This window comes from Chamaea fasciata, unplaced genomic scaffold (assembly GCF_029207755.1).
Source record: "Chamaea fasciata isolate MVZ Bird 193981 ecotype frontalis unplaced genomic scaffold, bChaFas1.0.hap1 SCAF_5, whole genome shotgun sequence".
In the NCBI taxonomy this organism is placed as follows: domain Eukaryota; kingdom Metazoa; phylum Chordata; class Aves; order Passeriformes; family Sylviidae; genus Chamaea; species Chamaea fasciata.
The window spans coordinates 63748377-63770567 of NW_027094090.1; the positions used below are offsets into that span (position 1 = coordinate 63748377).

The 22191-nt window shown below is 46.2% G+C and overlaps 3 protein-coding genes across 5 annotated transcripts; 1 reads left to right on the top strand and 2 right to left on the bottom strand.

Moving 5' to 3' along the window:
- Positions 1-1617: 1617 nt before the first annotated feature.
- CIMIP4 (ciliary microtubule inner protein 4) lies at positions 1618-5310 on the bottom strand. Its single transcript, XM_066184055.1, has 4 exons — positions 5234-5310; positions 3414-3561; positions 2082-2192; positions 1618-1872 (listed from the first exon to the last, which is right to left on the bottom strand). Exons 1-4 carry the CDS (start codon positions 5240-5242, stop codon positions 1796-1798), a joined length of 345 nt encoding a protein of 114 aa, XP_066040152.1. The 5' UTR covers positions 5243-5310; the 3' UTR covers positions 1618-1795.
- On the bottom strand, positions 4638-14876 carry TST (thiosulfate sulfurtransferase). Its single transcript, XM_066184054.1, has 2 exons — positions 14201-14876; positions 4638-6559 (listed from the first exon to the last, which is right to left on the bottom strand). Exons 1-2 carry the CDS (start codon positions 14784-14786, stop codon positions 6261-6263), a joined length of 885 nt encoding a protein of 294 aa, XP_066040151.1. The 5' UTR covers positions 14787-14876; the 3' UTR covers positions 4638-6260.
- On the top strand, positions 12526-17708 carry MPST (mercaptopyruvate sulfurtransferase). 3 transcript variants are annotated; one of them, XM_066184047.1, is made up of 5 exons: positions 12526-13256; positions 13507-13585; positions 13992-14065; positions 15432-16084; positions 16699-17708. In XM_066184047.1, the coding sequence occupies exons 3-5, from the start codon at positions 14025-14027 to the stop codon at positions 16995-16997; spliced, it is 993 nt and encodes a 330-aa protein (XP_066040144.1). In that variant the 5' UTR covers positions 12526-13256; positions 13507-13585; positions 13992-14024; the 3' UTR covers positions 16998-17708. The 3 variants fall into 3 exon arrangements, with proteins under 3 accessions (XP_066040144.1, XP_066040143.1, XP_066040145.1); XM_066184046.1 differs by lacking the exons at positions 12526-13256; positions 13507-13585 and having other exon boundaries at positions 13842-14065; XM_066184048.1 differs by lacking the exons at positions 12526-13256; positions 13507-13585; positions 13992-14065 and adding an exon at positions 14926-14993.
- Positions 17709-22191: the final 4483 nt, after the last annotated feature.

Sequence of the window (22191 nt, forward strand, 5' to 3'; positions counted from 1 at the left end):
TTTTCTGGATTAGTACCTGCTGTGGTCTCAGAAGACAGTGTTCATTATGTATTTGGAGTTATATTAGCCATCAGTGCTGAATGCAACACAGAGCTGTTCCTACAGAGCTGTGCTGTTCAGGGGAGGTGAGAGTGGTGTGTGCTCAGACAGCAGCCACTCAGTACTGATGTACAAAGCAAACCCACAGGGAGGCTTCTACAAGCTGCAATTTGGCCAGTCTTCTTAATTTTAAAGACTTGGACATCTGCCTGGAAATATCCAGTTAATTATTGGTGGTGGGAAATGATTATCACTTGATTATCATACTAGTTAAATTTTAACCTCCTTTACTACTTTAACAAAGTATACTGTTATCTAATCACCTAATCTATCATGGTGAAGTAACAATCCTAGTTCTGTCCCAAAACAGTTCATATTATGGAGCAAAGCATCAGTCTTCTAAAATGGTGAGAGCTTAGGACCAGATGGGGAAGAATAGGGCATCACTATTCCCAGGAATGTACTTTGTGATTGCTGCACCAAATTGCTGTCACCGGCACAGCTGGTCTGTAGCTGGACAAAATAAATCTAATTGTAACAAATCCAATTTGGCTAACCTGGCTGGTTCTAGAAACAAGTCCCTGGGTGAACAATGGAACTCATACAGGGATCTCAGCCAATCATGTTCAGTCCAGAGGGCAGACATATCACTGGTCAGGGAGCTGGGTGATGTTAAAACCCAGACCAATCAGTTGTCTAGACCCGGGAGCTTTGAACTGCTACATAAAAGGATCTGAACAATAAAACGGGCTGTTTGCTGATGACCCTTGCTGTGTACTGTGTCGTGTGCCTGTCTCCAACCCATGACCGTCGCATAACAAATTGCTACGCTTTGGAGCTGGAAGGCAGAGTCCTGCAATAAAGACCATTAAATCTGTGAGAAAAACACATCAGGAAACACTAAAGACCCTGCATATCCTGCATCCTTCAAGCTGTGGTCCTTACTTACTGCCCAGATACACTCCCAAACTCCAGGCTGGACAGACTGGATGCTGGATGCATGTGCCTCTCTCTGAGAGCTAGGGAAAGGGCTGCCAGGGGCAAGTGGGGCTTATGAGAGCTTCAGTAAGGGTACATGCACGTTGTGGGGTAGTGTGTGGATTGGAGGAGTCCTGAGGTTTCTTGCAGCTTTCCTGTTCCCTTTAGGTGGAATAAGCTGTTGTTTCTTTGTTTTTATTTTCACTGGCTTGGCCTGTAAATAGGGTTAGCTTTCACAAACAGCCTGATGCCTCCTCGGGTGAATTTCCGTTTGCTTTACCACATTTCTGTTGCTGGGACAACCCTGGTTGGTTCCCAGTGCATCCACTGCGCTCTCTGGAGTGCTGGGGCAGCTGTCAAAGTGTCATGAATCTTCTGGCAAACATGAGTTTGCTCAGAAACACACACCCCTTCCACCACTGCCCTCTTATACCACTCACAGGTCCTGCTCCAACTTACATGCCGAGCAGGTGAATTTCTGTGTGCACTCCTCTCAACACCACATCCTTCTGCAAGGGTATGGGCCTCACATCATCCTTCCCAGCATGCCAGTGACCAACAAAGTGATTTTTTTTTTGTTTGCATATTCAGACTTATCTCACACTGCTCTCCCCAGAGACACTTTAATAGAGAGGGGAGAAAGCACCAGGAACAAATCTGCTGTTGTCAGCTTGCAGGCAACGGGTTCAGGTTTCACAAGCAGGTTTATTAGCCAGTGGAAGAAAGACTCATTGTTGAATGCACTCCAATCTTCAACCTTCATCTTCTAGAAATTGTTTCATTTATCTCCCCCATATTTCTCCTTCATTGCTTTCTGCGCGTTAAGATCTAGGAAATATTTCTCATACCATCTCCCTGTAAAGAAGGGAAATCATAGTTCAGTTACAGCTTCCCTCCTAGTGCTATCATACCCCAAGGATTATTCTAGCTGTAGAGCTTGTTTCTTGTTAAAATGCCAGTTTCTAGTCCCCTTGTGCCTCTGCCCAAATCCATCCTTTGTTCTTGGCAGAAGCAGCACCCATCTCAGGAATTCAGCAATGTACTTTTCCTGGCAGAAATCATACCTAGCTCACTAATTGTCCTTCCATGCCAATGTCTGGGATCTATGACTGCCTTCTGAAATACATCAGGGGTGTAGGAATCTCTCATCAAGCTTCGGCTTTTCAGTGGGCCACCTGCAAAGAACAGCAAATAAGGAATTGCATGTAAAAATCACCAAACTGCAGTCCTGGAACTGAGCAGGGGAGCAACACCAGCAGTTGCAAGGGCTCAAGAAAAGGCATGTGTTGACTGCAGTACCTTTGATCAGGTTGGAGGCTGGGTGCTGAACAATAGCTTCATCATCACGACCCACGAGGTTGCTCGTGTTTGCCCATTTATCTGCTTTTCATCCTCAAGTATGAGATACACACAGAGGGTGCTGCAAGGTATCATCTTTATTTGTAACCCACTGCCCTTTTTTCAGTCAAGTGCTCGCCTCCTGTTGAATCTCCTCATCCATGTGAGTAGCTTCCTAGTAGCTGCTAGCAGCAACTAGCAGCACAACTCCACAAAACCCCCAATCATCTTACCACTCCAGGCCTTCTTGACCTCATTTTCTGCCACAAAGAGCTGCTAACTTCGACTTCTCTTTTTATCCCCTCTTTACTTCTAGCCATGAGGGGGCTTTAATCTCTAATCCTTTCCTCTTCACCTTCCTTTTAACCACACCTTTGTCTTGACAATAATGATTTTGAGCTCCCTGAGGAAAGATGTCCTTTTCTGTGTAACCACACAAACCCAGGACAATGCAGTCCTCAATATCCAGCAAGGTCTTGTCAGGGAACATACTGAATATAAGGAAAAGGAATCTAGTGCCTTATGCTGGTACATGCAAAATTAGAACCAGGAAGAATTATTTCAGAGTTTCTTGGATGAATGCTAAGATTCCAATATTTGCTTAGATGGAGGGATTCTGGGAAACCTTGGAAACAGAGGTTTGGGAAAGATATTTCACAGCTCCACATGTCTAAAGGTGTAGAAGAGAAATGATGTTGGAACTGGAAGTAACTAGGAACTGGAGATGACAGGGAACACTGAATTGCAAACGGTGTCCATTTGGACAACTCTGGACAGGATGACAGGGGTTATGACTCATGTTCACTTTTCACGCTGTGGGGAAAAAAAAAGTGAAAGAAAAGGACAGGACAGAATACATAAACTGGGAGTGTCTAGATTCCAGTTCTTGAGGTACCACAGCCTGGAAAAGCAGTGACTTTGGATAGAAGGAATAAGAGGGGAAAGTAAGTATTACTTATGGTCAGATCTCTACCCACAGCACTATGGCTGCCTGAGCCCTGGCAAAGAATAAATGGAACCAGCTTTGAAGGTCAGGGGTAGGTGTTGTGTCCCCTCACCTTGGAAGAGATTTACTCTCAAGTTGTAACCCAGCTGTTCATAATCTGAAAGAGATGCCCAGATCAAGGAGTTTTTTGTCATTTCAGTACAGTCGTTGGGTCCTTTCTGTCCTGTTTCTAATGTTGCATTGTCCTGAGCTTGAGGTTTCTGGAAATACAAAGAACAGGGAAACTCTGTCAATCCACATTCCCACAGTGCAGCAAACTCCTGGCATTTCCACCTCTTTGAGCTATGACTAATGCCTGGGACGGGTCTGTCCTTCAGTCTCCCTTAGTGGCTTCTGTAGGCATTGCATTTGCACGGGACAACTAGGAAAAGAAGTGCCTTCCCTGCAGAGGGAATGTCTGTGTAACCCTCTGTCATGTCCTGCTTGTTGGGTGTGTTCCTCATCCCAGGGATGGACAAGTTAAACTGAAGCCCTGGCCCATAGTGGTGGAATACGGTAATTGTGAGCCTGCTGGCACCAGCAGCAGGACAAATGGGATTGGGATCAGGTAGGAATGTACGTTTGGATTAGTTAGATTAGCTCAGGACATGACACAGGGCTTACATTCTGCTCTTGAGGCAGTTGTGGAAGTGAAGGTGCCAGCCCATGGGGTAGAAAGCCCAGTGCTCCACCAGGGCTGACTTGAATCAGCAGCAGCTTGGGTTTTACACTGAGACAGGTCTTTGCAGCACCAAGTCTTACACAGTATTGGGATCTTGAAGCTGAAGTTACTGTATCAGCCAGACTCCAGGAGTCAGTGCTGCATGCTCTGCAGAACCCTCTCCCACAAAAAGAACAGGGCCACAAGACATGAGGAGAGGAAGCCGGCCTGAGCCACAGGGAATAATCTGCTTTTTTTCTGTATCACTCTTCTTTTTAAAGAAGAGCCATGCACTTACACATGATCAAAGTGCAGGAAGCTGCTGCTAAATAAACTGCTGTGCTAACTCCCACCTCCTACTTAAAACAAAACCATATCTGTTATTATTACTATATTCAGTAGGAAGAATTTTCCAGTTTGCTGATGTAGAAATTCCTCCTCTCCCATTTCTTCCAACAAAGCAGAACTTCTGTGTAATGAGACAATGTGCTCATTTCCCAAATCCCTTTCATCAATAATTTCCCCAGTTCCTCTTGAACAAAATGACACCAAAGCCTGCAACTGTTCCTACTTTCTAGTTTGTAACTGTATATGATGTTGCTATCACTGTTATAATAAAAACACTGGAACTGCACGTGATTGTTATTTTTAATTTTATTTCCGACCCTGAAGGTCCAAAGTCAAAGCACTGCTCAGAAAATCCCACATCCTGAGGCCAAGGACTTTAAGGCCATTTTACCATCCTCCTGGATAACAGAAACCACAGAAGTATGTCTGCTTATTGCTTTGCTAAACCAGTTCTGTGAGGGACAATAGGCAACCAATCAGAAAAGATGTATCTTGATCAAAGAGTTAAAAAGGATTAAACGTGATCTTTCCTTCTGAACAAAATGTTTGGCATAGCCTAACACTCTGACTTTCCTGACATGCAGCCTTTGAGGAAAGAGGGAGCTGTTCTTCCCAGACATAAAACCTTCTTAGACAGGTGTGGGAACTGGCCACTCTCACCAGCGACCAGATGTGGCGAAGAGTGGTCTCATAGGCCTCCCCCATTTGACAGGATATCCAAAGTGTGGGGTTTCAGTGACTTTCCAAACCTGAGGAGCCCTATGGATGTGAAAATGACATTTCTCTCTCTCTCTCTCTCTCTTTTTTTTTTTTTTTAATTAAAAAAATCCAAATGTCTATGATTTACCAAGAGGCAAAGCCTCTTCTGTAACTACCTCTCGCACCTGGTCCATGATCCCTGGTGTGGTGACTGGTGGCTTGTACAAGCAGGCAGGTCCTCCTGAAGTCCAGTATGGAGGTGGGATGAAGGCTGAAGAGTACAGATGGTTGCTAGGGAACAGTGCTCCCTCCCTCTATGAGCTGTGGGAAACACAGCTCCATGGGAAACAGAATTCACACGGTGTAGGGAAGGGTTACCCTCGCTGATTGGAAAAACACACAAGGAGAAGAGTAAAAGGCTCATTTCTCATGAAGTACCTGTGCCCAGAAGTTCTCATCACACATACAGGATTTCTTGGAGACTTTCCTAACACAGTCGTTATAATCAACAAGACTGTATTCCAGCAGAAACGGCTCTTTTAGCATCTCGAAATGCTTCACATGAGCTCTCTGACCTCAGCCTTCTTGTTGGGACCTTGTTGCTGCCTACCAGGAACACCAGTAGTGGGTAATAATCAGTGGGCCGTACCAGTTGATACCATTTTTTTTTTTTGATGTCCGTTACCTGAACCCCAGGCAAGCAACACACCTCCCAGTGGATTGGCTCCAGTTGCCATATAGAAGGTACCCCCATTTTCCACATTCCAAATGGGAAGATGGTGGGCTGGCAAGAAATCTTCCACAGAGTCAATGACAGAACCACAGCTTGGCCCTCCCATGTCCAGTACTCAGAACTGTATTTTAGCACTGGACTTTGCATTCATTCTGCTCCTGATCTTCCACCAGGCCACTGGAATTTTGGCAGGTCTTCAGGCACAGTGTAACTCTTTCATGCTGCAGAGCGGCTTTTCTCACTCAACACAAGCAGGTTGCAGGTGACCGAGGAGAATTAGAAATACTCACAGATGCATCATCTAAGATTTTATTAATTGTCAAAAATCAAAAGCTCAGTAGAAGCTTAATGACAATTCTTAAAAAACCTGACAAAATCTAAATCAACCAATTTTTTCTTTACTTCCACCTCTTCCCTTTTGCTTTATCCTGGGCTGCAGACAGCTGCTAGACCGCGTTGCCCCAGACACAGCTCTCACTCTAGGCCTTGCTGCGTTTCAGCTCGGAGACCTTGTAGTGTGGTGGGGCTCGGTGGAACCACTCGGACCAGGAGCCATCGTACACGGCCACGTCGCGCTTGCCACACAGAAAGGCTGCCAAGGCAATCTGACACGCTGTGACGCCCTTGCGGCATGTGGCTGTCAGCGGCTTTGAGAGATCCACTTTCTTCCCACGGAATATTTCCTGGATCTCCTCAATACTCTTCTCGTGCCCTGTTTCTGATAGGAATGAGTGGAAGGGTATGTTCACAGCACCAGGGATGTGGCCAGATTCCAACCCTGCAAGAGTGAACCAGAAAAGGAAACATGAGCAAGGCCACATTAACATAGGTGATGGAAGACACCCACAAGAGACATTAGAGACATCACTGCAGATAAGTCTCACTCCCTCCAAAAGACTAATTTGTCCCACTTGATGATGAAGATGCAAAATGGTATTAGGCTAAAAAGAAGAGGACAAATATTATTCAACTTTGCAAAAATCAAAACTTCCAGAATATTTACCTATTATATAACTATTTCCTCACTGAAAGCGATGAGATGTAGAAATCTGAAGAAGCCCTAGACATGACAGAAATCAAAGAACCTCCACAGAAAATGCCTTAACAAAGGCATTAGGGGCACCTGTGATAAGAGGAATAAAACAATGCATTTCCAACCTTCCCCAGGTATGCCAGCAGTGTGTAGTGACAGTTTTCAGAAGCAGGAAACGTGGCCTGTATGTGGGATTTTTGAGAGTGGTTATCTGTTCACAGTTTATTCCTGCGTCACCTTAAAATCATATTTCAGAAAAATAAGTAGGAAATCATAAAGCAACCTTAGAGTCAGCCACATGACTGCTGAGGTAGCTATCCTGGGACAATAGGGTCAGAGAAGTCAGAATTTAAATTTTGTATCACTTCTTATCTACTCCATGGATGAAATCAGCACAGGCTCTGTTTTTCTGCTGGTGTATCTGACCACTTCAGGCAAGTTCAAAGCCGCATGTCAAAACAAGGTCTTCGGAGAGTAGCAGATATAAAAATACGATGGACAAGGTTGGCATCACACCCTTCAAATTCAGACTTTTAAGGGTTAATAATGGAAGCTTTTCCAATCATTTTGAGAAGCTTTGGATCAAGCCTCATTGGAGCCAAAAACATGCATTACTCTGAAAATGTGTTTGAGGGAATGGTTCCTTGCTAGGTTTGAACTTCTAATGAGACAAATCTGAAAAAAATCACATTAATTGTAATCTTTTTCACTGGGAGCTTTCCACTTGCCCAAATCATTGGGATAACTGGTCTTGGGAGAAGGGAGATATTGGGGCAGTTTAATCATTTGACTTTGCTACAGTGAAATGATTAAACTATACCTAGACAGAGACTGACATCACACATAATGACACTGCAGTTTCATCAGTATGCAGAGTGGGAACATGACATGGTAAGATATAAGGGGAAAATGGCTTTGGCACAGAATTCAAAGGAATTTTTGCTCTGCTGGACAAAGACAGAACCTAAAGACAATCAAAGCTGTCCTGAGTTAGCTTCACAAGTTCTCCTCCTGTTCCAGATGGACCCTCTTTGTCTCTTGATTCATCCTCCCCAGTGCATTAGAAATACGGCACAGTTGTCTAGGAGTCACCTCATGCATCCTTCAGGAATGTTTAGCATTACTGAGAGAAGCTGGGAGAAAAACTGCTGACTTCTGCAGGAACTAATATTTAAAAAGGACAAGAAAAAATAAAAGAGGCAGCATTTTAGACTGATGCTTTCACCAGACTTTTTCCAGTTCCAGAAGACAACGGTTCATCACTTCAGTACAGAGAACTGCGAAACTCACTCAGCAATACAGTGTCTGTATGACAGAGAGGAAATAAAAAATGAAGCAAAAACTGTGAAAACCTTTTATATAGTTCTCAGACTGCAAAGCTGCTTACTGGAGCCTCTTATGTGCCTGGGTTAGGCTACCACTTTCCCAGAGAGTAAATAGGAAAGGATTCATTCAGCAAAGGATTTCTGCAAGGCTCTGCTGCAGTACTGGTGATCACCCTAATACAGACAAATCTGTGAGCCATCCTAGGGCACTGGGAAGTGTACTGAGGATGAAGCAGAAGGGAACTCTTGCTCAAAGAAACTCTTGTTGGGCCACCAATTCACCTCCTAGGTGTCCCAGGCACCATGATCATTATTGCTTCTCTAGACTGTTTACAAACCTTAAAATAGGTTTGTACCCCTCTCTTATTGGAGACTGACAACTCACCACCCTTAAACAACTCTTGAGGTAGGAGCTGAGCAGATCTGAAAAAAACCCACTCATTTTAGAGCAGTTTTGACTTTGATCTATAGGGAGATTTTCTTGCTCCAGAGATTCAAAAATGTGTTGGAGTCAGAGACCAGTGCTTGCACTCTGTGGGTGAAAGACAGGGAATTCTGTAGAAACTGCATTTATTCACATATGTGGGCGCTCAACTGAGAGAAAGAGCTGAAACTGCACAACCACAATCCCTTGGACTGCCTAAGAAGTGCTCTCAAGCGGCTGAGGAAGCTTTATAATCTCTCTCTGCTAGGTCAATAGCAGAGAAACATAGGACTGGAGGGCAAGGCTGGATGCAGCTGAAATCTGAACAGGGGAGAGGATACATCTGCTCCTATCCCATATGAAACAGAGGGTACTCCATGCCAGATTCATGCAGTCACCATACGAAACACCAGGAAGGAACCCTAGGACTATAGAGCCTGGGCCCCAGCTACCTCAGTAATCACTTTATAGGCTGCCTCTCAAAAAAGCATCCATCTCAGAAACAGTTTGGATTCTTGTCATGAAACTTCCCACTGAAGCACCTCCTAGCTCATGTGAGGAGGAATATTAATTTCCAGTGTTCAGATCATCACAGTCAGTTGATACACCATTTATCCTTGGGTTAACACTGCCCTATGGCCAAAACAGTTTTTCTGCCCTTCTGCTATTGCTCCATCAGACTGACAGCAAGCCTTCAGCACTCCCAACAACCTCATGTCCTTAGCCTAAACCCAGTAAGTCCCCGTTAGATACACTTTTCTTTGTCTTGGCTACCCTAGAAACAGCTCCAGGCGTCCAGCAGGCTTCTGGATAAAGAAGTGGCATTTCCTACCATCACAGTTGGTAGACAGAGTTGCCAAGGCTGTTGCCAAGGCTAAATCACATGTGATGTTCCTGCACCCAAGGAATTCATCCAGGTCTTACCCTCTTCTATTGCTTCCAAATGTGGGTCATCAGCTTGTAGGAGAAACACAAGCAGTTCAGTGTTTTGGGCTACTAAGCATGTGACTTTGCTCTCTGTAGTGTTATACTTCCTGTCACTCATACATCTGCAGGTGGCCCCTCACATAATACTCCCCATGTGATCATTTAGACCTTCCCATGGCTGCGCCAGCGGCACATTTCAGTAACAACTCCCTATTTTCAATGCCTTAATGATTCAGGAAAATACAAAACAAAACACAGAAGCTTAATGATGGGACCAGGCTGGCAACTTCCAGCCCCACAGACCTTCTTTCAGTACCTGCTTTTCGTATCTCACTTACCTCCTTTTCAGTCAATTTTTCAATCTAACAGTACTTGTGCTATTTGCCCTCTCCTCATACCAAGCTAAGAAATGCCCCTCTGTGTTATGCCCAAAGCATTAATGAAGTCCAAATGGCACAACTCTACCTTGTAGGTGCTTCCAATGGCTGGAAAAAAAAGATCAGACATAACTTCCAGACATGCATGTTCCCATTTCTCTTATCTGGCCAACCAATTCTGTTGGCAAGGAAATAAAGCCCTTGGCTGCAGTACAAGTCTACCAATATATTCTACTCAACTTTACCTTTGTATAAAATAATTTTTTTGAAGAGTCTTTTGAAAGCCTCCCAGTCCACCCATGTTAGAAGACCAGCAGCTGCTTCAGTAGTGCTGTAACCCCTATTCTAAATATGAAGTTCGCAATTGTTTCTGTCCCACAGAACTATGTTATGAATAATTTTATCAAATTATTGCCTCAAGAAGTTTGCAACGTCACATGACTGATTTTTGACACACATTTGGGATCGATATCATCTGCCTCTCTGATTTGAGCATGGGGATATATTTTGGTTAGCCCTCTCCCTGCTTTGCAGAATTATCCTTAGTAGAGAAGTAAGCATGGTAGCAAAGACTCAGGGCCCAGTATAATGCTGAGACCACACACAAATAATCTTCCACCTGGAACCCCTGCTAACTGCACTGCAACCTTATTTATTCTTTCGCTCCTTGTTCTCTTTTGTTCACTCTGTTCCAGAAATTTTTGCCATTTAATTCCTTTTGCCAAGTCTCACTCAGCTTGGTGTGTGGCAATCCTTCCTCATAATTTATAACCTGTAATATGTTATCTTCTTCACTACTTAATCTCATTTTCCACATTTGTTAGATTCTCTGCTTACATATTGTTTTTATAGTTGGCTATTTCTCTCAGACCATAGCCCTTCCTCTCTAGCCTTCCCTTTGCAATGAAAGCTCCAGATGGAACTCCTTAATGTCAAAAAGATTTGCCCTGCCCGTATTTAACTCCCTGTGGCTTTGGAGTGTGCTGGCTGCAGATAGTTCTTTTCCAAATGCCTCCTCTGTTGGCTCCTTGTTTATCTCTCTTTTCCATTCAAATGGTATATCTTAGAAGGGACAATTACTGATCTTGTCTAACCTACCATGTAAGGAACACTTTAGGCTTGGTCCTGGCCAGCTCCTTGAAAGTCTTTCTAGGTTCCTGTGGGTTGAAACAGACTTTATCAAAGTCTCTCACTCTCCACTGATGTGCTCCAAGCATTATTACATGATCAAAGCAAAGCCAGTCCACTCCAGCTGCAGAACCCTCTTGGAGAAGAGGGGAAAGAAAAATGTATATTTCATTCTCATTCCCACTGAACATTCAAGATGAGCAAAAGCTTTATGTTTGGGGCAGGCAGGATGGAGAGCTGGGAAAATGGGCAAAACCTGAAGAGTTCTATATGCAGAAGGGAGACAAGGGCTACTTCAGGGCTGAGAATAAGAAAAAAAAAACCCTCTAAGTTCATTAAATGATTTTGGGTTTGCTCTCTATTTTTTTTTTAGATTATAGAGTTCTTGCCTAGCAACTTTCCCCTCTTTTCTCAGATGTCTTCAAAAGAATTCAGAAATTCACAACTTTTCTGCATGCATTTGGTTAACTTATAATTCTTGTTCATCAGTTTTTAGTGCCTGACAGTCAGAGAGGGTCAGCATTGGCAACTGCCATGTAATTATTTTTATCATCAGCCCTGGACAGCTAGTTCCTGCAGAAACACAGCACTGGACAGAGACACCTCGAACTACTCAGGTCAGGGCTGCACATCTGTCAGACTTATGCTGCACACTCTGCATGAACATCCAGCTTTTCATCCAAAGCAATACCAGCATTTAAGACCTATGAGACCCAGCCTATAGAGATTTCCATTTTTCTCTACTCTGGCAACTTTGGTGAACCTCTCCCAGCAAATAAAAATGTATTTGTCCAAATTATGGCTTATCTTAACCAGTACAGAGATCTAAATCCCAGCAAGGATAAAAATAAAACAGAGACAATTAATTCTTACCACAAAGAACTGAAAAACTAGAGGCGAAGAGTCAGCTGCAATTAGCCTCTCCTAAAGATGAAGTTCACAGAACAGGAGAGATTAATTGACTTAATTAGGAAGTCAAGAACTGAAGCAATAATTAAACTGAAATCACCTGAGAAGGCAGCAAGTTCCCTAACCTGAAGACCATTAGTCTTCTCTAAATTGCATCCTCCCTGATTGGATGACCCCTGCAATTAATCAGCATTGATTTCAAAGTGCTCTTTTAGGTGTAAGCACTGTCTTTTACCCACTGCTGGCTGATGTGCTGCTACTGTCTAGCTTAGTTCAGAGAGCTGTCAAGCTCCTATGGAATGAGCAGCTGCAGCTGGAGTGCTTATCCTGCTGGATCTGCTGTGGGAAGCAAAACTGGACCACCACAAATAAGCTGTTCCATGCTGACTCATTTCAAAGGAAAAATCTGCTTTGAAGATGCTGTTGGGGCTGGGGTATTTGCCATCTGGTGACAACTCTCACCTTGGGAAAGAATGCAAAATCCACCAGTTTGCAGCAAGGAGCATTTTAGTCACATTTTGAAGTTAAAATTCAACCTTCACTTTGATGGGCTGGGTAGGAGAAGAAGTAGAATGAGTGATAAGCCCAACTTTCCCCTGCCACAGCCTCCTCCATCACTCCCCATTACCTCTCCCACCTTCCACATTGTATTCGTGCAGGTCAAATGCGTTGGGGGGCTCCCTGTAGACACCTGGGCCACCCAAGTGTAAAGAGTAATTTATAGCTCCTGAAGTTTGGATGCAGGATTGTACTTCAGGACATGTTGTCACACTAACTGGCTGTACAGCAGCACACAAATATGTGAACAGCCCTGACAGAATGGCAACAACCTGTAGGGCAGCACGGGCTGGATACCACAGAAACCCACTGCACATTCTGGCAGTGTGGGCTCTGCTCAGACCCAACAGCTGCTGCTGAGCTTTTCTGTGCTTTCTTCTAGAAACTCCTTCTCTTCCAACCATTTCTGCGATTCCCTTGTTGAGGAACACATTCAGTGCAGGTAGCTCAGTGTGCAGCTGCAGTGTCAGCTGCAGGTTGGGCTCTGGGTGGTGAGAGCCTCAGGCAAGAGGCCAGGAACTGGGCCAGACCCTTTGCACAACAGAGAGCACAGGACCTCTGGCACAGCCAGGTGACCCAACACTGAGACATAGCAGGAACCAAGGACTCAGCAGGAAGAGCCAGGACTTTGTCACACACAGACTGAGAGAGGCTAAAAGTTCAGTGTTTTCTTTGTATAGGTCCCTCCTCGGAGGCACAAGCTCAAGCTGTTTCTTTGTTATAGTGCTGTTAATAAATTGCTTTAAGGAACCAGACTTTTGAGGCATCGCTAAGGAAAATCCAGACTGGAGACGGTAAGAAAACCTGATCTGAGTGTGTGTGCTGGGAAGTCAAGTGGGGCACCCATCGGATTAGTGGAGCTGCCTGCTGAGAAGGGGTTTTGGTCCCGGTAGTTGAAGTCTCTTTGCTGGTGACAGTGTGATTGCCAGAGTGCCTCCTGAAAGTTTCCTTTACACCCTTTCAGAGGGGAGGTTATTCTGGGATGTCCTAAGGCTCAAATTACACAGCAAGGGCCTCCTTTAACCAACTTCAATTTCATTCCAGGCACACTGCTGTACCTGCTGTCCCCACTGCACAGGACATCTCCCACCCCTGCTGCTTGTGTGTCCAGTGTTTCACCAAGGTAACAAAATCAGTTTTTGTTCCTGTAACTTGGGGCACCTAAAAGAGAGAGGCTGATACCCCATACATTTGCTAAAGGCTTCAGACTTTTCTTACATAAGCAAAAGAACAAAGATCAGCTCACGCAAATTCTCAATTTGCTGGGAATCAGAGCGATAAGGAGAATGTCCCTTGGGTTACTGTATTACCTAAAACCTTGGCTTTTGCTAGCGCACTCATTATGGTGAGAGGTGCCTGTATGAATACTGATAGTTTGTATGTGTGTGCTGGTTTTAGATAGGACCCTGAACAAACCCCTGGGAGCTTTCACCTCCCATGTTTGCATTTTGATAAACTTCTGCAGGGTGTGGGATGAGAGATCCTGGAACCAAATGACTGCAGCCCTTTTCTGCTATTTCCTCCTGCAGCTTTATAGCCAACTCCAACAAAAGCATTCAGTGATGGCACTGGGGTCTGAACGTGCAACTGTGGATCCCTTAAGGTAATCAATGAGTCGGGCTGAGGCACGCCTGTGCATGAGGAAAATCTGTTCGATGGCTGCCAGGAGCTGTTACTCCCAAGTCTAGTACTGACATTCACCCCGTTCTGAGGCAGGTGCCAGTCCCACCTCCATTACCTTGGTCCAGCTCTGTCCCCCGAAACCGGCCCTCGGGGCGGGAATCCACCACCTGGAACTTTAGGGACGACACGTTCTCTACCATCTCCTCAAAAGTCTTCACCAGGGCTCTGTTCAGCCTGGCCTTAAAGACAGCCGGGGTGGGTTGGGTGACCTCCGCCGTGACGGGGTACCCCTCCTTCACCCAATTCTTGAAGCCACCATTCAGCACAGAGACCTCCTTGTGCCCAAAGGCCCGGAACATCCACCAGGCACGGGGAGCGTAGAAGGCGCCCACCTCGTCCCCGTCGTACACCACCACGTGGGTGTCATTGCTGACCCCCAGTCCCCCCACGTAGTCGGCGAAGTGGGACTCGCTGGGCAGCATAAAGTCGTAGGGGGAGGACTTGTCCCGGCACTCCTCGATGTCAAAGAACGACGCCCCGGGGATGTGCCTCTCCTTGAACTCCTGCCGGGCGTTTCGCTCCTTGGGGGGGTACCAGGAGGCGTCCAGCACCCGTAGGCCGGCGCCCACCCGCCCGGCCCGCACCGCCTCGGCCAGCCAGGAGGCCGTGACCAGCGCCCGGCTGAGGCTCTGCCGCGCCATCTCGGGGAATCGGCGCGGGCGCCGCGGGCGGGACGCGCTCCCCTCACACACAAAGCCCGACGCAGCCCGACACACACGAAATGGCGGCGGGAGGCGCGGCCCAAGGGGCGGCACGGAGGCGGCCGTATGGCTGGGACCGGCCCGCTGGGAGCGCTCCCGCCCTCCGGCGGCGGCCGTGGCTGGCGGGTGGTCAGGCCCAGCAGGGAGGTACGGGGCGAAGCGGCGGGAATCGCGGCCCCGCCGGGCTGGGGGGCTGGCAGCTGGCGGCGGCGGGGCCCCGGTAAGGCCCCGGCTGCAGGCGTGCTCCAGGGCGGGCAGAGGCGCGGGGCTGTGCTTCACCGCCGAGCACTTGGTCCTTGGGGCTGCCCCGCTCCGCTCTGGCTGCTGTCAGTGCTGGCTGGGGTCCCTGGATGGGGCCAGATGAGCTGCGTGGGGCCGGGCACAGGGCAGGACTGCCGTGGCTGTCCCGCTCGGGACATTTTTGGGATGAGCTGTTGAAAACTACTTTCAGGACTGGAGCGTTTCAAGCCCCTCATTGTAGGCTTAGCCAGCACCTCAGTGCAGACGCAGGTCCTGAAAATGCGTCTTTGTCCATTTGCTTAATGAAAGGCTGGTCTCTAATTCGTGACTCTCTACCTTCTGCAGTCAGGTGGACTCAGGCAGAACCCAGAAATCAGATAATCTCAGCCAGGATTCGGGAGCGATGTCGCAACAACTCCTCTACCGAGCTCTGGTGTCTGCAAAATGGCTTTCAGAAGCCATCAAGTCCCAGCAAGCTGGCCTGGCCTTGAGAATCGTGGATGCATCCTGGTATTTGCCGAAGATGAAGCGTGATCCGAAGCGGGAATTTGAGGAGCGCCACATCCCTGGTGCGGTTTTCTTCGACATTGACCAGTGCAGTGACCGCACCTCGCCTTACGATCACATGCTGCCCAAGGCTAGTGACTTTGCTGAGTATGTGGGGAAGCTGGGTGTGGGGAATGATTCCCATGTTGTGGTGTATGATGGCAGCGACCAAGGTCTCTTCTCAGCACCCCGGGTATGGTGGATGTTCCGGGTCTTCGGACACGAAGCTGTCTCCCTTCTGGATGGTGGCCTGAAGAACTGGCAGCGAGAGGGGAATGCACTTAGCTCTGGGAAAACCCAGGTAGCTCCATCTGAGTTCCATGCCTCCTTGGACAAGTCCCTGGTGAAAACATATGAGGATGTCTTAGATAACTTGGATTCTCATCGCTTCCAACTAGTGGATGCCCGCGCTGCAGGACGGTTCCGGGGAGTGGAGCCAGAGCCCCGAGATGGTAATGTGCCTTCTGAGACAGTGGCATCATAAAGAGAGGCTTAATTTAAGGTGCCCATCACTTTGACTCCTGTAGACGTAATGCTAGGAAATAATGTCTGTCTTTTATGGGATGGGACTTCAGGCAGTATGTCTACCTGTCCTCCTTTCAGTTTGACTAGCAAGTGCTGCACTTTGAAAATTCAGCAGTGGGGAAGCCATGTATCTTTTTTTCTTCCTGAGGGACTGGGGTGAGGAACGTAGCTTTCGATACACCCCAAAGATTCTAATTGGTCTCTTCAAGTACTGGTGCTACTTTTCCCATCAGAATGGCCTGCGGAGGTGCTTCATCAGTGTGGGTTGCTCTGATGGGGAGAAAGATGTGGAAGGAACTAGGGGAAAGAATGGAACTCGACAGGGTTGTGCCCATGTGGTAGCATGAAGGTTACACAGAGAGCTGTGCTTCCTGAGTAATCAGTAATCTAATAAAGCAAAGTGTAGCAAAAATAAATGTACTTGTTTGTAACAAAATACACTAAGCAATAAATATTCCTCTCAGTGAAACAGAAGAGGCTTTGCAATAGTTCCTGACAATCAATAGAGGTTAATTCCTGTCTGCATTGTTTTTTTCTCTAGGAATTGAGCCCGGTCATGTCCCTGGGTCAACAAGCATCCCCTTCACTGATTTCCTCACAGAGTCTGGCTTAGAGAAGACCCCTGAGCAGATTCGCACTCTGTTCCAGGAGAAGAAGGTGGACCTCTTGAAGCCGGTGGTAGCCACGTGTGGCTCTGGGGTTACTGCCTGCCACGTGGCTCTGGGGGCCTACCTCTGTGGCAAGCCAGATGTTGCAGTGTACGACGGGGCCTGGGTGGAATGGTACATGCGAGCACAGCCTGAAAATATAATTTCTGAGGGAAAGGGGAAAACAGTATAATAAGCTGCATTGTTTCCCTGCTGTGCACATATCTTGCCTTGAAACAGGATTTGGAAAAGATGGGTTTAGCATTCCTGGTTAAGTGTCTTGAGCTGAAGGCATTGGATAACAATTATGCGCACATGGTACTTTGGCACTTTCTCCTTACCCTGCTGCTGCTTAGGAGGATGAAGATGACAGCAGTCCTGGGCAGCCAGTTCTAGGTGACCCTGCTTGAGCAGATAGGGTGGAACAGATGTCCTCCCAAGGTCACTTTCAACCTCAACCATTCTGTGATTCTGCGACCATTTCACCGTATCTGATGGATGGCAGAGAGTGCTGCTGCCAGCATAGGGAAGTAATTGAGTTAAGCCAAGCTCCTGACTCCACACATTCAGTCATGTTCATTCACAGAATTGTCATTCTTATATAACCATGCCTCATAATCCTGCTCTCTGCCTCTGTCCCACCCATGCACTTTTATGACCATTTTGAGTGCAAAACTTTATGGAAAGAGATGGCTGTTAGAGCAAAAATGGCATTCAGATTGGCACTTAGGCTAGAGACTTGATTTGTATTTATTCTTGTACGTGGACTCTAACTACAGTGTGTACTTAGCCAGCCTTGTAGCCCCATGGTCCAAAATCCCCCTTGAGAAAAAAAAAAAAAGATTCTGGGATTTAAACAATGTAAATAAACATGTTTCAAGGTCTTTCTGCAGAATGGAACTTACATGAGTGTTGCTTGGGTGAATTCTTTTCAGGAATTCTGTTTTTATGGAATCACTTCGTCCACAGTGTGATTCAAATGAGATATTTTCATCTCTCTGTGAGCAAAACTACACATCTTATCCTCAACAAGCTCTTTGACCCAGGAATGACAATGGCATGCCTCTCTCTTGGGTCTTTGCACCATCTTCCTGCTTTCGGTCCTTGTCCATTTTCTTTTTTTCCTTAAAGTCCACAGTTGTCAGTTACAGCTCTGTTCTTGAAACACTGGATGTCAGCTTACATAGTGGGAAGTGGGCTGCATGCGTATTTTCATTCTTACCATTTAACCTTCCCCTAAAAACTTAGCAGAACTGAGACGTACACAGGAATATCCCACACTGGCACATATTTTTCCCCAAGACATTTTCCTAAAAATTCAAAGCACACCAGGCATCCCTGATAATGTTCAAGAATTTGTTCTCTCTGGGATTTTCTCCTCTACAAAAAATGCTCCAAACTAAACAAAAAGAACCACAGAAACCTTGCCCCCCCCCCCCCAAAAAAAAAAAAAAAAACAACCCCAAACCAAACAAAAAAAAACCAAAAAAACCCCCAAAAAACAAACCACAAAACACACACACACCCAAAAAAAAAAAAAAAAACCCAAAACAAAACAAAAACAAAACAAAAACAAACCAAAAAACCCCCCAAAAACCCCCACAATAAAACCCCCCAAAAACCACAAACAAACCTGCACCTCTTCTGGCCTGCTGCTAACTTAAAGAGAGTTTCTTCTCTTGGGCTTGCAGCAACAGGTATCTGTAGATATCTGTGGCTGATGGGGTTGCCCTTCCCAGGGAATGCAGTGGATACTTATTGTCACAGGTTTGTCTGTAAGGACTGGATTCTTCCCTGTTGCTGAGTGTTTATCCTTTGCATTTCCTTTTACATCTTTTGACTGCTGCTTCTTGGCCTTGGCTTGCATGCATGCAAGCTGTGTTTCTACTCACCTCTTGGGCAGCTGGAGTTTCACTGTCCAGTTTATTTCTTCCTCTGTCCTCCCCACTCACACATATGGTCTGACCACCCCGTGGCTGACAGCCTGCAATTTCCCTGCTTGCATCCAGACTGACAGCCCAGCTCTTCGAGGACTTGGAGCTAGCATTGCAGCAAGTGCTGAGTACATGGAGTGCACAGGGGTCTGAAACAAGTGACCCTTTAGTATACCAAGAGGCTGATTTTGTCGTTATGTGGCCAGATGAGTACTCTGCCTGCTTTGTTGCTCCAGGAAAATTTAGTTTTAGGAAAATAGACATATTGTTTCAGACTCATTTGCAATAGATGCAGGGAGCTGGCTTTCGTGTATCCTTCCGGGATATATTTTGATGCATCTTACGCACTGTGTTTCTTTTTTGCCACTGACCCAGGAGTCCTGGGGTCAGTGGGAATCTCTCTTCTTCTCCTTGAGACTGAGATGCTTTTTCTGTCCTGTGTGTTGCAGAGAGGTGTGTGGCAAAGCCCAGCCATTCACCTGGAGATTGCAAATTGAGTAGAAAACTTCCCTCTCCCCTTGCTCTACATTTCACCCCTGTGGCTTGGTGACATCTAGCAGGGCCCTTTCCCCTCTCTGGTATTTATGCCAAGCTTGGCAATACTCAACTCAATTCTCAGGCTGAATTTTCCACTCCAAAATCTCAGTGATTCTTCCCAGCTTTTGGCAAATCTTTTCCCAGATGCTTAACTTTGCCTTGATTTCTCCACAGACCAGAAACAGAGATCTTCTTTCCTATAGCAAGATACTTTGTTTTTCTGGGGTATTCCCTCTTATATCATGTATCAAAAATCTATCCAAGAGTGTCTTCTGATGTTCCCCCTCCTTTTAGTTGAGATCTGTACTGGTGATGCAGGCAGAGCCCTGAGAAGGTTGTGAAGACGGAGACAATGTTTCCAAAGCCTGGAGACTGCGAAACCTATTTTGAGCTATAACAGATGCTACTGGACATATGGAACAGCTGAGGGGACTTACACAAGGACTATAAATGTTCTGCAGATCTTTATGTCCCTGACTCAGTGAGTGGGTTTCCTATAGGAACCAAAAGCTGTGGAGAAGTGAATATAATGCAAACCACTAATGTTCATGACTTTCCCATGGAAAAATTTGTCACAGGCAATTGGAAATAGCATGTCTTTAGTGGAATAGGGTTCATGGTAGCCAAAAAGGTAGCCTAAACAACAGCCCTGATGTGGGAGGAAGGTCACATTGACCTGTGGGTAACTTGAGACTAGAGTTTTTACATCTTTCAATGCAAATTTTAGAATCTCAGGCCAGCATGTAAACTCTTTACTGGTTTATTGGTTTATTTTACTATCTGCAATACTTTTGTCCTGAAGGAGGTTTGGATTCTGTGAAAACAGTCTTGTCTAGTCAAAAGTAATCCCATAGTGCCCCGTTCTTCACTTGTCTTCTTTGTCATCCTCCTTCCTTTTCCTTCCATGATGCTCCCTAGCAGTCAGGTTGCACTATTTAACTCTTCATTTCCCAGCAAGCTTTTTGTTTCTCTGCAAATTTTTGTAGATTCTAAAGCAGCTCTTCTTCTACCGGCACCACTGGTCCAAGCACTGCATAAGCCATGGTAATTAGTGTTGTCTGCAGGGACATTTCATATTCCTCCTATCTCTCCGGGTTGCAGCTTACAACCAGGTGCTATACAACCATTCTGTCTCCTTCTCCTAGCAGTCTTCCAGCAAAGGTGCTGCATGATGCACGTTCACACACACATGCTTTGCACACTGCTTTGAATGCAGGTACATTGCTCACAGACCTCATGCAGCACAAAGAGCTGGAGGAAGATTAGCTTGCTTATATGCCATGAGGCCTTTCCCTTATGCTCCAGTATGCCTGGCTCAGCTGGCAGTCAAGCTGGACTCTATTATTCAACTGTGTCCACCCCCAAGTCCAGTGTAGGGAATTTATTTGCCTGATTCACTGTTGGCTTACTGGCAAAATGTCAGAGCATCACTTGTCTTCCCCTCTCCACTTCCTGCAGAAGAGAGAGTGGCACTGATTCTACATGGACATGCCAACTAGTTCTTCTTGGTTTCTTCTGCGGTGTCTCCTGCCATGTAATCCCCAATATGTGTTCCCAGACTGTCAGGGTGGTGAGCTGTCTGTGCCAACACATGGTGACCCCTGCTCCCACTGCTGTTCCCCAACACAACAGTTCCATAAGAGCAGCTCTACAATGCCGGAGATGCATTGTGGGCCACGTACCAAGCTGCAGAGCCCTGCAGTGTGTGTAGCCTTCTGCAGGATTGCATTGCAGGCCTGGCTGCTGACCCAAGACACTCCCAGTTTACTCCCTGCTCTGTTCTCCTCAGCTCTTGTTCAGCCCAGTATCCAGTGGCTGTCAAGTTTTTCCTGCTCCCAGTCCATCTGTGCAATGGTTCCCATTACTTCACTGAGTACTTTGCAAGGCTGTACAGTCTTACACCATCACACAGCCCCATGTAAGCTGTTGTTTGCTCTTCCCTCTGTTTCTGTGCATGTGTTTTTATATACAGTTATCATAAAGGCAGGAGGAACAAGTCATAGAATCATAAAACAGTAAGGTTGGGAAAGAACTGATATCATTAAGTCCAACCTTTGACCCAACACCACCAATTGTTTAAACTTAACCTCTCTTGTGTCCTATTGCTTGATTTTAGGGGGCCTTAACAAGGGCACATTAATTGCCTCACAGAACTACATCTGGTAATAGTGTGCAATCAAGTCTGTATTTAGCCCATGCCCCAACTCATCAGAACATTTCAGTTGGCAACACTGGCTTCTTCCTAAAGAGGATTTCACATGCTGTGAATAAATCCCTGGCCTGGTGCATTTTCAATTATTTTTTTCCACTGTATATTGCAGGAAAAAGGGCACTGATGTTGGAAGTGGTGTTCGTTGACATCTTTCCTTACTCAAAATATACCTCTTTAGATTTAGCAAATAACTTTTCACCCCATGGCACTGGGGTGAGCAAGACTTGAGGTTCCAGCCACAAGTGGAGACTGGTATTGATGGAAGAAATTATGCCTTGAATACAGATCATCCTGGACTCGTGAGCAGCACTGCCATGGGGGAGGTTGAAAAAGAAGGTGTTGAGAACAAGAGATGGACCCTAAAAAGGAAAAAGAGGCTGTGGGGCTGTGAGAGGAGGAAAAGGAGAGGGTGAACCCTTGGTAAAAGAGGGAAAAAATTGAAGGCGGGGCAGATTTCTTGGAGGAGGAGATAAGGGGCTATAGGCTGCCACCCAACTTCTGCATTCATATCGGAGAGCCACAGTCTTCACCCCAGTTCTGTGCTGGAGCTGCAGCCAGTACAGACAAGGTCTTGCAGCCCTCACACACCAGAGTGCAGGGCAGAGGCCTCCAATTTGCTGTGGTTTGACTCAGAGCCAGAATTAGGAGGACAACAGTCTGACAGCCCAGAGCTGTGTTGCTCTGTGTGACGCTTCAGTCCAGGT